This window comes from Coffea eugenioides, chromosome 5, assembly GCF_003713205.1.
Source record: "Coffea eugenioides isolate CCC68of chromosome 5, Ceug_1.0, whole genome shotgun sequence".
In the NCBI taxonomy this organism is placed as follows: Eukaryota; Viridiplantae; Streptophyta; class Magnoliopsida; order Gentianales; family Rubiaceae; genus Coffea; species Coffea eugenioides.
The window spans coordinates 45441418-45456454 of NC_040039.1; the positions used below are offsets into that span (position 1 = coordinate 45441418).

Genomic DNA, 15037 nt, shown 5'->3' on the forward strand with positions numbered 1-15037 from the left:
AAATAAATAAATAAAATACCACTCGTATTAATTTCACTAATGCACAGTTGTTCTGTTATATATATATATATATATATAAGTAGCAGGAGAGCGGTGGAATTTGAAGGAGCAAGGTGGAGGAAAGCAGGAAGGGAGGAATTGAACATAGGACCTCTATTTTCTGAAGTCTCAATTTTAGTCATTTTTTTTTTTCTAATCTTGGTAGAATAATCTTTTTTTATTTCATCAACACAGGGGCTGTTTGTCAGACTAATCGTCTTTTTTTTTCTTCTATCAATACAGTAGGTGTTCCAGTTTTGTCGACTATACAGACCCAAGAGCCCGCGCTGGGTGGTCTGCTGGTGGAAGGACGCCCCTTGGTTGAGCTCCACCTGGGTTCGATCTCGAGCAGCCACCCAGCTGTTAAATTCTTCAGCATCGGTCGGGCCCGCTCTGCTGGGGCGCTGTGGGACTAGTCGGGTGTAGGCCCGGATACCCAGTGATGACAAAAAAAAAAAAAAAAAAAAAAATACAGACCCAAGAATTTTAAGTACTTTTTATTTTTTTCTTTGTCAACACATGGGGTTTTCTAGTCTTGCTAGAATAATCTTTTTTTATTTCGTCAACACAGGGGCTGTTTGCCAGACTAATCCCTCTTTCTTTTTTTTTTCTATCAATACAATAGGTGTTCCAGTTTTTCCGACTGTGCAGACCCAAGAATACACAACAGTTTTAGCATAGCAGGATTCGAACTGATATGCAACCGCATGTAATTAGTAGTTAAGCTGGGGGATCTCACCTTTAATTACTAAACTACATAAGTTTGATCACTGTACCCTTCCTACTCATAGGTATGCTTGAAGGATACTGCCATCAATATCAAAATCAAAACTGAAATGGACATTGATATTATAACCTTTATGAGGTGAATTGGCTTAGATGATTATCTTCATTTATTTACTGTATTAAGAGAATTTATTTAACTAATAAGATGTAAGGCAGAGGTCACTTGACACCATGCATTTTAATCCACACCCTTATTCCTTGATCGCTACATTAATTAAAAATGACGAGATGTGAATTTTGGCACTCTTTAAGATATAATATAATGCTCACATAAATATTCTTGATTTGATCCTACTCAGTCCAAATTAGGATCAAATCAACATAGTAATTTTATGCCTTAGAGGACTCATGTTTACTGAGCAAAAAGAAATTATTAGGTACTCGAATAAATAATGTAATTTTTTTCCCCTAACAGGTTAGGGATAAGATTTAAAAAATAAGGGAGGAGAAAAGGGAGGGGACGAGGGGATGAAAATTCAAAATCTTTAAATTTTAGGATCTCAACTTTAATTATCCGAGACTACAATCCCCTCGATAGTAAACAGTATACTTCTTATTTTATTAAAGAGTTTAATCAACTCATCATTAGCTTATTCGACCAGCAGGAAGAATTTGAGGACAAGAAACATATTACCGTACGTTGAAAACAAATGCATGCCACAAACAATGCCTAGATCAAGGTACAGAGAGAAGAATGAAGGACGTTCCAAAACGAATATGAGCTGTTGAGTGAGTCCTTTTCACCATGTCTCTTTGATCTTGTAAATAAATAATTCATCAGAAGAAGAAGATTATGGGCTATAATAGAATTCTCTTCTGCTTAATCACTAAGTTTCTTTTGGGTCTGAAGAGAGAGAGAGAATGACAAGTCGTTTTCTTGGACAATGTATAGGTGCGCTCGTCCGTTGGCTAAAGGACTCATAGGTCATGGTGATAACTGATAACGTCGTAATAATTAATAAACACGGTTCCGTCTATGGTGGAAAGCTGACCTGCCTATGCACGGTGGGAAGAGCAAAGGAAATTAGGACAACACAGCACCGTGGGCCTGGGTCAAGAAAGGTTATCAAAAGTAGTGACCGGAACCTGGTAGAAGAAGTTTCACCATGTCCATTGTACTTTTAGGATAAATAACATGTATGCCCTCAACAACTTATGGATATTTGTATGCACCCAAAAATTATCATTAATTCCGGAGTAGCTCCCCATGCTTGATTGGCGGGAAACAAGTTGCGGGCATTAGCGGGAAGATTTGGAAAAATTGGTCAATGCAATAATCTTGGGACTATTGATTAAGCGCATTTAGTCCTATTGATTTAAGGACTATTAATCATAGGACTATTAATCCTAGGACTATTAATCATATTCAGCTTCGTTTTTCATAATGTGCGTGCAATCAAAAAATAGATAATATTTATGATAATATATTTTAAATAAAATTTTTATTATTGAAACAAACTTTAATGTTTTAAATAATTTTCATAAAATAATTTATATTAGTAGTTATAATATTTACGGGTAGTTATGTTAAAAACATATACTTAAGTAGTTAGAAGTAAAAGCATCAATGAGTAGTTATAGATAGTTAAAGTAAAATTAGTTTTTATAAGGATAAAAAAAGTTCATAAAATGTTAACTCCAAATTCCTTCCTCAAACTTTATATATAGTATAGATAACAATGCACCTACATTCACTAAGTATTCTATTATACTAAAATGTATCTACATTTACACAATCTTCACATTTGCTGTCCCTTCTTCTTTTTTTTCCCATTTTTTTAAAGTAATTTATCCAATTTTTGCCATTCATTTTTTTAAATTCTGTTCATTAGTTCAAAAGCAATTTTTCTTTATTGCATTTACCCTTGGTAAGTTAAAAGCCCATAAATGTATTTATGTGTACTCCAATCTCAAGGAATAAAGATGCTGCTTTCGTGTCTTCAGTTCGAGCATCCGTGAGATTTTTTTGACCCAATGCAACATCCCCAATTATTTTAAAATGACGTCTTTACCTCTTTGGGAATTCGAAAGACATTTTAAAGTGGTCTTTTTTTCTATTTTGTTTAAAGTAATTTATCCAATTTTTGTCATTTAATTTTTTAATTCTATTTATTGGTTCAAAAGCATTTTTCCTTTATTGCATTTATCCTTTTTAATTCTTTTTTAATATAATTTAACCAACTTTTTCTTTTTTCTTTAAGAAAAATACTATTTCATTTAATGAAATGTGAAAGACATTTTAAACGATTTTTCCTATAAATATTTATTATTCAGTATGCAAGAATTGAATCTTTTCCAATTATAAATATTTTTTGTAATAATAATTAACAAGAAACCAATTTCATAACCATAACCCAGCTGGTACCAACATGGCATGTTGAACTCGGGATAGTAACTCTGAAAACTGGACTGGTATGTTAAACACCTTGTCAGTAATAACTAATAACAAAACTCAGGTTTTGATGCAAGAAAGTCATTAATTCACTCGAAATTTCCTGGTTCCATCTAGAGGTGTCAAAATGGATGACTTGGGTGGGTTTGGATTGGGTAAAATGGGTAATGGGTATAAGTGAGTCAACTCATTTATACCCATTTAATTAAATGAGTATAAATGGATAAATCAAAAAATGAAATGGATAACCTAATTACCCATTTATAACCCATTTATTTTAACTTTTTATAAACTCATTTAAATTCATTTTTGCAAACTAAATTATCAATTTATACCACTCTTTGTACCCATCATTAGTTTTAAATATTTACTTATAATGCTCAATAAGCCTAATTTCTAATTTTTTTTCATTTATACTCTATGTCACAAAATTACATATTATTTAATAATTGAATACTAAGAATATAAAAAAGAGGCTAAAACTTATCATAAATGGGTAATGCTAAAAAATGAGCAAGTTAACAAACTAAGAGAAAATAAAATAATAAAATAAAACCAACAATAATAATAATAATAATGAAACAAAATTAGTTAAGATCATGACAAAATGAAAATTTTGAAAAAAAAGAGGTGGGGAAAAAGAAGAGACTTGGGAGAAAATAATTCTAAATGGGTTAATTGGGTTTGTTGGATTATCCAATAATTGACATCAGCTGGGGAGCAGCTCCCAGGCCAAATTGGCGAAGGACAAAATTTGAAGGGCAATTTTGGTAAGTTAAAAGCCCATAAATGTATTTATGTGTACTCTAATCTCAAGGATTAGATTTAATTGTTAGTTCGCGTAGATGAGTAATTGTATACATAAGGGAGCAGCTCCCAAGCCAAACTGGCAAAGGACAAAATTTGAAGGGTAATTTTGGTAAGTTAAAAGCCCATAAATGTATTTATGTGTACTCCAATCTTAAGAATTAAATTTAATTGTTAGTTCACGTAGATGAGTAATTATATACATAAATAATTAAAAGGAATTAATTTTATAAAAATTTTATTTTTCACAATAATTTATTGAAGAATTTTGGTTCATAAGGTTATAATAATTTGGTAATTACAATACTTAGGGTAGTTATATTGGCAAAATGTGATTAAACAATTAGAGCAAAAATTAAAAGTTTTTCCCTAAGGATAAAATTGAAAGTTTAGAAAATGGTATTGAATGAACATCCTATTGAATATTCGTTAATTATCATCGATTTTTATCTCAACTTCTGATTGAGTGACAACATCTTATCTTAACACATGTATTGAACATATCCAATCTCTCTTTCGATTTCAAGTTCACTATGTCAATTACAATTTTTGCTCATATGGAAAAGAACAATTTATGTTCTCCCTCAAATATATATTCAAGTCCTCTATGTCAATTATGTTTATAATTAGGCACCAACAAATTTAGTTTTGTTTTTAAAACAAAATTTTCAATTATATTTGTGATTACTCATCTGCAATATCAATTCCGATTTCAAAGCTATGAAATGTACTGTGATTGTCATATATCATGTACAATCATAATTATAGGAGTACAATGTCAATTATAATTAGAGAATTTTTGGTGTCCAATTTAATATTGCTAATTATAGAAGCATAATGCTAATTATAATTTCACTAGTGAGTATAAAGGCATCCATCTGGTTCGGTGTTGGTTCGTTCAGCCCCCTCCAAATTTCCCATTGACTTCCTTGAGTCCACTTAGGGGTGACAATTTCCGACATGATTTGAAAATACGATACGAGCCTAATACGAAATTAATAGGTTTGGGTTGAGGTTTCGCAGGTTTGGATCAGAACCGGGTCGAACCCGATGAACCCGAAAAGAAGTCGAATACGGGTCAATCCGTGGGTGACCCGATAACCCGTTTACGAATTAAAAATAATTTAATAATATAAAAATTATTTTATCTAACTAAACTAAGTTATTCTTTTTTTTCCAAAGGCATTAATCACTTAATCTTAAATGAATTTATTTAACTTGTGTGAAGTTAAAATTATTATATTTGGACAAATAATGTATTATATTATTTTTTACTTTTATACTGTTTTAATTTATTTTATATTTGGTTTGTGATAATACACTTTTACGGTGTTTTATTTATTTTAGATTTGGTTTGGGATTATTTATTTAAATTTTTATTACTTGATTATGTAATTAGTTTTGTGCAAAATTGGCTTTATTAAAAATTACAGTGGTAAATTAATAAATTAAAATTAAATTTCGAGTAATTTCGGGTCAACCCTCCAACCTGAAATTTTTTGGGTTCGGGTCAAATATCCTGACCCATTTCGATTTAGCGGGTCAGGTTCGGGTCAGCGAGTTTTCTGTTAAAAAAAATATATTGGAATGTCCTTCTTTAACAAATCCCAAAAAAAAAAAACAAAAAAAAGAGCCTACAGCCAAAATTTTTCATATATCCAAAATTTGGGAGACTAATGAGAATTTAAAGACAGACAAGACTTCCACACGGTTTCGGTAGCTATTTCACGGACGCTAGTTACATCTACGGTGGAAATTGGGCATTAGATGATGAATAAATTTTTAAGAGGGCTTTTATTATCATTTTAAAATGTATTGCATTATTTCATCCAAGCACAACCCTTTCTCCAGTGTCCGGTACATTATTTCTTTGTGCGTCCCCACAGAGCACAGTTGGCCTCCTTGCATTGCTTCTGCCTACTGTGGGCAGAAAGTGAACTTTCCACCGTAGACGTAACCTAATAAACACTACTATTAAGTTGGACTGGAGCGGCGATGACGTCATCTATGACGATATAACAAAGACAGGGCAACGACTCCGTACCATGCACATGCAGGTTGGCGATTGACTAGCGAGTTTTTGCTCTCTTTGGTACTTTCATCCTTCTAGATTGGGGTTTTATTTATTTATTATTTTTTAAAATAGAAGTACAAACGAATTGAATCGAATTTTGATCTAATCAATCCGAATTTTAATTTAGATTTATGAAACTCGAGCTCGAATTTGACAAAATCAAAATATAAAGTTTGAGCTCGAAGTAGAGCTCGAGTTTAAAAAAATAAAATAATAATTATTTTATTTTTAAAAAATAAATAAAATAATAATTTTTTAATAAATAATAAAATATTAAAAATATATATAATTTTACTATTAATATATATATATATATATATAATCGAGCTCGAGTTGGCTCGCAAACTAATGATTTTAGTATTTTTGAACTCGAATTCGAGTTTAACTTTGACTTGGTTAGCTCTCGAACTTGAGCCTCGTACGATGAGTTTGATTCGTTTGCAGCCCTAATTTTCCCTTCTAGATGCGTACCAAATCAAATTCTATCAGGTAATTTTATGGGTTTTAATTCTCATTATCAAACCCTTTTGTTTCAGGTTCGGATTATCTATTGGGTATCCTCTACTCATTAATCTGAACTACTCAAAAAAAGAGAATTAATTTTTATCAAACGAAAATCAATACACATCATGTCAAATCCACACACTATATTGAATTTCAAACTTGAGTAGAGCCATAGAGAAAGTGAACATTTTATGAAGAGTAAATTTAATAGGCTTCCTAAAGAGAATGAGCAAGTTTTATAAAGATATTAATTCCTATATATATATATATATATATATATATATATAGAGGTACTAATTCCTATATATGTATGTATATGTATATGTTGTGCATTGTGTACTGGGTTGTTAGAATTCTTTTACCAAATCCTATTGAATTATCTGCTGATAATTTCTCATCAATATCAAATATTAATAAATTATCTATCAGTCATCTAATCGAATTAACCATCAGATCGACTACTCGTGAATATTGGATTTTACCCTACTCTCTGCCATCCCTGTTTACCTCACAAAAATTTCCCTCAAGTTCCATGTGTTGCGACAATAAACTTTGTTGGAGGATCATGTCTTATCTCGGAGGATCATGTCACGGAGGAGTAATGTCGACCATGGTTCTAATTCATGTGCTGTCTTTGAAGAGGATACATGGCCTGAGGCCTTCTCCCATGGAGTTGAAGAGTTGTTCATTGGATTGCGTGAGGAAACTTTTGGAAAGATAATTATGCTTCTAAATGTTTCAAAGTCTGATTCGACACCTAGGCCATTGATTTCAGCAATCATGAACATGCTTCCAGCGTCACGATGTGAAGTCCGGTACCCAAAAAGAGAAAAAAACAACATACACATTTCACGTCGACAATGAAGTACAGGTCTTCCAAATATGCCATTCACACAGTCACGTTCACAACTCTACCTGCTAGGCAAATTCAGGCAACAGAAGAAAAGACAAGACACAAAAATCACTAACTTGAGCAGCAAATGTTACCCGAACAATTTTTGCATCCTTCAACCGAATTACTCTTCCTCGTCAAGAGGAAATAAGTACTACTTGCTTTGCTTGTGCTCGAGCTCGAAATCTTGACACCAGTGCGGTTCTCGGCGCGCCAATCGCCCATCCGAGATTACACTAACAAGCAACTCCACCTAGACTGACAAACACCATCGACCACCTAACAAGTGCTGAAAGCCACACAGATGAGCAACTCCACCAAAAACCATGGCAACAATTGACCGATTGCTGATGTAGCCGCAGAAAGCTTTGAATCTGGGGAACTTACTTTGAGAACACTAATCCAATGCTCAGCACTGTAATGCTGCTCTGACAGAAAGAAATAAAGAATTAAGGTCACAACGGGAAGAAATTTAAGAATTACAACCAGCAGAACAAAATGTGGTTCATCTCCACTTTTGTAAAAGCTGATGGTTCACAAAATGTCTGTTTACATGAGGCCTACTAGATTATCCTTAGGTCAATACAATTAGCCAGATGAATTTGCTTGAGGCATTACCTGATATAAAGAAAGTTACAGAGGAAAAGACAATCCTTATTTTCTCCAAAAGCAGCCAAGGCAACATATTACGCGGCATTTTCTCCCATCTTATCCAATGCATCACAAAATTTGAAGAGTTGAATCACAAATGTTACAGCAACCATCCCATGTTTAGTGCATGTTGGTTATAAAACAAGCATTAGCTACTTTTCTTGACACAAATTCCTCCAGTTAACAAATTTTCTAACTGCATGATCAATTTTTTACCTTTGTCTATCTGAGAGTTACCTCATCTAATTTAAATGCTTATTATCAATGCTCCAATAACTTATTTATCTACTACTGTATTGCTCCAATAACTATTTGGAAAAGATTTGAACGATCTACTACTGCCTAATTCAACATTGACAGGGGGACATACCTCACAACATCTGATGCGGAAGCTGCCCCATAAGGTTCTGTGCACTGGCTAGGGGATGATCGTCAGATCTTCATTTCCACAGTCTTTTTGCTCCTCCTCAATTTTCTGTACCAAATCCTTAACAGAGGCCTTACAACTTCGAAATTCAATCAATTCAAGAGCTGAAATCTGCGCTAAACAAGATGGCATCAGTTCCAATTTAGAAAGTCCTGACATCAGCAACTTCTGAAGACAGGGGAAATGATCATCAGGATCTGTGTCTGTCCACTCGACAACATCCAAATTTTCCAAAGCCAAGAACCTGAGTTTACGGAACCCTCCTTCTGTCAGGACCCATCTTTCACCCTTGAAGGAGTGGTAGAGTAATTTAAGGACCTCAAGATTGGGCAGTTCCTCAATCAATGAAATTTTACTCCAGGGTAGGTTCAATCCTATGAGGACCAGCTTTTTTAAAGTCGATGGGAAAGAGAACTCAACGCGATCCGGTGGCAGTGACGTTGCCCACACTTCGAGTGATTCTAGACTTTCTAGTCCACTCATGTTGCAGTAGCCTATAGTCGTAGATTTCTTTGCCTTCGAGAGTTTGATTTTTAGCTGGCGCACATTTGGAATATTTTTCAGTATGTTTTCTACTCTTTGGTCCAAAGAAACTCTTAAGGTGGAAAATGTGTCCAAATTAAGCAAGCCAGAATTGTTCTCAAGATTTTCTCTTGGCAAAGACCATACGACATCATAGCCCTCAATATGTAGATGCCTCAGCTTGGTCATGCTCCACAAGGTATTTGGCAATGAAACAATACCGTAATCAGATATCACGCGAAAAGTTTCTAAATTTGAGAGTTTGGCTACAGAGGGCGGGATGACCCTCATCTCACCTTGCATAGCCAAGTACCGCAGCTCAACAAGCGATACTACCTCGCTTGGAAAAACCTTGTGCCGCAGAACAATTTGCTCTATATCCAAGACTCTAAGACCTTTGTAAATTTGGAAGACAAAGGAGGCATCAGCCAAGAATGACTCAGAGTCATTTCTAATCAGATTAATAAACAGCAGAGTGGATAATTGTGGACAAAATAGCCTCGACTCCTTAAAATGCTCAACCTTAGACCAAACGGACAATCTGGAGAGGTTTGGGGGCTCAGTGAAAGTAGAAAGCTCATCATACCCATGCAGCACTTGTAGAAAATTTTCTTCTTTGGCTTTGACCATACAATACTTATGTAACAAATCATGAATGTGGCAAGCTCTGACTCCACCTATGGATCTATGTTTGGCCACCATAACTAAATTTCTGCCAATTAGGTCCATCATGTATTCTTCTGCTAAATGCTCCAATCTTTTTGCATCTGTACATTGCACAAAACCTTCGGCAATCCATAACTGCATTAGTTTCTTGGATTGAATTTCTTGGTCTTCTCGAAATGCTCCAAAATAAAGAAGACACGGCTTCAAATACGGTGGTAGATGCGTGTAACTCAGCTCTAATATATTCATGCACTCATCTGTGTCATAAACAGCCACTTCATCCCAACGCTCATATTCTTTAGTTGCAAGAATTCCAGAAATGATAACAACTGAAAAAGGTAATCCCTTGCAATTTTTGGCAATTTGCTTCCCAATTTTAACCAGTCCTTCAGGACATTCCTTTTCTCCAAACACCTTCTTCTGCAGTAACTCCCAACTCAGTGTATCAGTGAGTAGGCGAAGATTGTGAGGTTCCCCGCCATATTCAATCTGTGAAGCCACATTAGAATTTCGACTTGTGAGGAGGATTTTACTTCCTTTCGTGGCACCTTGGAATGAAAGTCTCAAGTCATTCCATACCCTGTCATCCCAGACATCATCAAAAACAACGAGATATTTATTTCCCAACAACTTTTTACGGAGCTTATCAAGCAATTCCTCTTCATCTAGATTTCTGAGCTCTTCATTTTTTCTAGAGTGTTCTCCATCAGAGCACAAAAGTTGAAGTAACAAATCTTTCACGCTATATGCTTGAGAAACAGTACACCAAAGTTGGATGTGAAATTGGCGCTGACTAGAAAGAGTATTGTAAACTTTTTTAGCCAAAGTCGTCTTACCAAGTCCAGGCATTCCCACGATGGGAATAATTTCCAACTGGGATCCTCGTATGAGTCGATTAATTAATGCTTTTGCCTCATTATCAAAGCCAACTACAATTTCAGGGGTTATTTCCATTTTACCTTTTGATGACGAAAGGCAGGAAGTCGTGCGAATATCTTGTCCTTCCAGGCTATCTATGATATGATGAAGCGATACCTCAATTGCGCTCGAACTGCTGATCTGAGCCTTGATATTGTTATTGGTGTGAGCTATCAACCAACAGAACACAACAATTAGGAGAACCTCTGATCACTGCGAAGTCATACAACACCTGCCAGAAAAATAACAGCTACAACTTTTAGTTCAAATCCGGCATACTGTAGCAGAAAGAAAACTCTCCTCCGGAAAGCAAAAGACAATACAAAAACAGAAAAATACATGCATATTTATTCAAGAAAGATGAAGAGGGAGATAAAAGAAACTAAAGATTCAGACCATGTTCGCTAATTATGCCAACCATCCACATACATGATACCGACAAGTTTGTAGCCAGCCGTTCACCAATATGGACCTCGTGATCACTCTATCCGAGAGGAAGAGATTAATTTAGTTTATTTATTTTGGTTTTATTCAATAAACCATTTTAAAACTGATAAAACCAGCCGACCATGAGTCATGGCATTGGGGCATAGGATCCCATTTAAAAAGAATACAGTATTAGTGCTAAGCCAACTCCAGAAGAAGATTACACAAAAGGCCAAAAGAAAGACAGGATTTCTTCATCCCACCCACCTAATCCATCTTAAACTTGCTGAAAATCAACCAACCATTATAAGTCATGGCATCAGAAAAAAATAGATTCCTTTCATTTCGGTATTTCTGAACAAGTTCCTGGATAACAAGCCTAAAGGTTTATCTGTGATTGGAAAAATATCAGTTAGATCTGTTGAAATATCCCCCTTTTGCCTTTAATTTTCTGTTTTAAAGAATTTCTGTGAGTGAGCTTATAGGAATAATTTTATTTCGATGAACCAACTCGTTAGTTCCAAGCAACAAAGAATAATGAAGAAATAAAAAATTATACAATTTCTGTTGGTCTTTTGTCGAAATGGAATGGCTTTTCTTTTCATTTTGTGAACGGTAGAATCATTACACATAGTATGCTCCGACCCCATCAACCTTTTTTTTTGTTTTACGTTCCGTAGGCGGATCGACTCATCAAGTCCCCATTGAAATAGGATCCACACAAGGAAAAGCACTTCTCATTCGTTGGTTATTGGCGGCATCCCGCACCAATATACTATCTCATCAACAGGATATAGTGTTGGAAACCAATATAGAAAAGATAATCCAAAAGGTTAAATCTAGAGATGCTACTTCTTCATTCATCCCTCCACCAAATTTTTTTTTTTTAATGAATGAGAAGATTAGGACTTCTTGAATTATAGTTAAAGTCTTTATTTAGTTTTGAGGATCCATTGAGATTGCAACTAACAATGTCATAACCAACAATAATGGAAACAAAACAAACATTTATAATTTAACAACATTACCACCAACCACGCAAAATAAAATTGCAACTCAGCTACAGCTTTCACAAGTAGCTCACAAATGTGGAATAAACGCTAGCTTACAATTACACTGAACTCAACACACAGTGTGAGTTGAACTGAACCCTGAATCAAGCCCTCATATCTAGCTTGAACTGCTAATCTGAGCCTTGATAAGGTTGATATTGTTGTTGGTATCAGCTAACTTAGCACAACAATCTGTGTCCTGCACTTTGTCCGCAAAGAGCGAGCAGATTAGAATTCCTGCCTGAGCAAGAACAGCTTCAATTTTTTTATTTAGCACATCAATCTCCGGACGCCGCTCCTTAAGAATGCTTCTGAAGAATCGCAGTCCCGCGTAGAGCGTTTGCATTTGATCTTTCACAGCAACTGGAAAGCTGGTACCACTGCATAATAGGTCCCACATGCTACTTATGAGAGAATCATTGAAGTCTTGCATTATACGCTTGTCCATTTTCTTACCACGTGAGGATGATGAGGATCTTGAAGGTTTAAGGACTTTGATATAGATCTCACAGACTAGGGGATTGACAGGCTGAATCTTCTGTACTAGATCAGAAATCAATGAGCACATCTCAGGACTGCGCACTTGTTCATCTTCTTGGTAAAACAAACACCTGCAAGAGAACAATGCTGCATACACAGCAGCAATTCGACAGTGAGTCAACAGATTTTCCATTATACCTTGCTCAACGCCACGCGACTTGGCAAAGCGGGTTAAATTTTTCAAGAATATTAGCTTGTCTTGGAGGGCCTCAATTTGTGCGTGCAAAGCAGTGTTGTAACCATCTGTGGACTCTATTTCTAGTTCCTCACTGCATTCATCATCTTCACTTCCTTCGAGGCCCTCATTGTCACCACCTTCAAGTTTCAGGGCCTCAATTTGTGCCTGCAAAGCAGTGTTGTCACCTTCTGTAGACTCAAAATCCTCACTGCCTTCGAGTGACTCATTCTCCCTGCCTTCATTCTCACTGCATTCGAGGGACTTATTCTCACCCAATTGTGCATGGAATGCAGTTTTCTGACCTTTCTTGTACTCGAAATACTGACCACTGAGAAGATCAACTAGATTCTGTAAAATAGAGTCTATGAAACCCACAAGTTGGTCACCACTCATGCAAGAGTTGCTGTCCCATGACCAGAAGTCCAACAAACCACTATAAACTTCGATGATTGTTTGCATAAAAGGCTTGATGTCATCCCACAAACTAATGATCACAGTTGCGAAACTCTTCTCCAGGCCTCTCAAATGGGCAAACGATATTTGTGAGCTTTGACGAATTGAGCGAGTGTCTTTCCCATGTTTCTTCAGGGTATCCTCAATGCGAGACACAAAGTTTTGAAGGCTCACCTCCTTTACATCATTAAATTCCAAACTGATATCCATGTTTGCCAACTTAATTCTGTAGGCTAACATAAGAAAAGTTTTCAGAAATTGCAAGTTCAGCTTGAGGGTCCTAACTTCCTCACACAAGCGATGAGAAAATCCAGTTTGGATGTTCTTCTGGAGCACCTCCAGATCACCTACTACTATAGAAACCTCACGTAATGTGCTTGCCATCTCTGTATTTCTTAACAGAGATCTTCCTTTCACTCTCAAAATTCTATGCAGGTGGTAAGAGTAGCAGAACTAAAGAAACCTCGCCTCCAGAAAGCCAAGAAAGAAACAGCAATGTCTATTCATTCAAGAAAAGCAGAAGATTAAAATTAAGAGTAGTACTAAAGATTCAGACAATGTCCCTAAATTCAGTCAATCATCACAGACAAGTTTAGTTTTGTTACTTCATGGGTAAAAATAATCCAGAGGATTAGGCACCCGCTCACCAATGTTGACCTCCTAACTACTCCATCCTGAGATGAAGGCATAAGTTTAGTTATTTTGGGTTTATTCAATGATCCATGTCAGAATTGCAGACAACCAGCCAAACATCATGAGTCATGACATTGAACCAAAAAACAAAGAAAAGAAAAAAGCGAAAAAACAAAGAGATATCGTGCATCAAGACAGTATATTATTATTAACGACAATATAGTATTAGGGAAAGGATTACCCAACGGACCAGAACAAAAGACAATATGTCTAATGTCTTCGTCCCACCCACCCACCTAATCCATTTTAAAAAAAAAATTGCTCCCTCCGTCCCACCCATGTAATCCATTTCAAAAAAGCTAATCTTACCTTTCTGAATCATGACACGAAATAAAAACTTAAAAAAAAGATGGAAAGAAAAATAAAGTGTGTCTTTAATGAGAATAAACTATTGAAAAAACACCAGAGAATACTTCTCGAAAGGACAAAAAGAAAAAAGTAGGACTGCATTCTATATTTGCGATCTCTCAGATGTGCTGCAACTGGCATAGACCATAGGTGTAAATATTTTGTTGTTTTGGCTTAATTGTTGATGGAAAAAAGTCCACCAACCAGGAGTCAAGAGTCAATCTACCGCTGTTAAATTTCAACTATAGTGCTATTTGGAATTCAGTTTCGCAATCTACCAGAAAAAATCAGCTCGACTAGTTCTTATGCAGTAATTCGTATTACTAACAACAAAGATCGAGTTTTTCAACTTGGGTTTCAAGTATTAAATATAATCCGCTAGGCACCAAGTTCCAGTTGAATCAACAAAAGGATAAATTTGGCAACTCTAGAAAATATATGTATATATGTTTCGATGCAATTGTAGATACAGAGGAAAGAAAGAGCAAAACATAAAGGTTTGGAGAGAGATACTCTACTGCTGCTGCTGAGAAATTTGAAACAAGAAAACACCGAGAAAAAGAAAGAAAAGAAGTAAAATAGAAAAGATTTTGCCTTTCGACATCTGAAGAAGTGTACATTGTATCTTGTAGAGTCTAGAGTTTCCGCAAAATCAACTGAGCACCATAT

General features: G+C 35.4%; 2 protein-coding genes across 2 annotated transcripts; both read right to left on the reverse strand.

Annotated features, from left to right (window-relative positions):
- Positions 1 to 7498: 7498 nt before the first annotated feature.
- Positions 7499 to 9779, reverse strand: LOC113772351 (putative late blight resistance protein homolog R1B-14). The gene is made up of 2 exons (XM_027316941.1): positions 8516 to 9779; positions 7499 to 7917 (listed from the first exon to the last, which is right to left on the reverse strand). The coding sequence occupies exon 1, from the start codon at positions 9722 to 9724 to the stop codon at positions 8564 to 8566; it is 1161 nt and encodes a 386-aa protein (XP_027172742.1). The 5' UTR covers positions 9725 to 9779; the 3' UTR covers positions 7499 to 7917; positions 8516 to 8563.
- Positions 9780 to 10714, reverse strand: LOC113771838 (putative late blight resistance protein homolog R1B-8). Its single transcript, XM_027316392.1, has 2 exons — positions 9972 to 10714; positions 9780 to 9861 (listed from the first exon to the last, which is right to left on the reverse strand). The coding sequence occupies exons 1-2, from the start codon at positions 10712 to 10714 to the stop codon at positions 9780 to 9782; spliced, it is 825 nt and encodes a 274-aa protein (XP_027172193.1).
- Between the last annotated feature and the right edge of the window lie 4323 nt (positions 10715 to 15037).

Bases quoted from the DNA above. Each gene is read 5' to 3' on its own strand.
- LOC113771838 (XM_027316392.1), bottom strand. From the start codon at position 10,714: ATGGAAATAACCCCTGAAATTGTAGTTGGCTTTGATAATGAGGCAAAA. The intron at 9,862-9,971 runs GTATTTGAAGCC...TGCAATGTACAG, and splicing joins AGTTACACGCATCTACCACC to ATGCAAAAAGATTGGAGCAT.
- LOC113772351 (XM_027316941.1), bottom strand. From the start codon at position 9,724: ATGGTCAAAGCCAAAGAAGAAAATTTTCTACAAGTGCTGCATGGGTAT.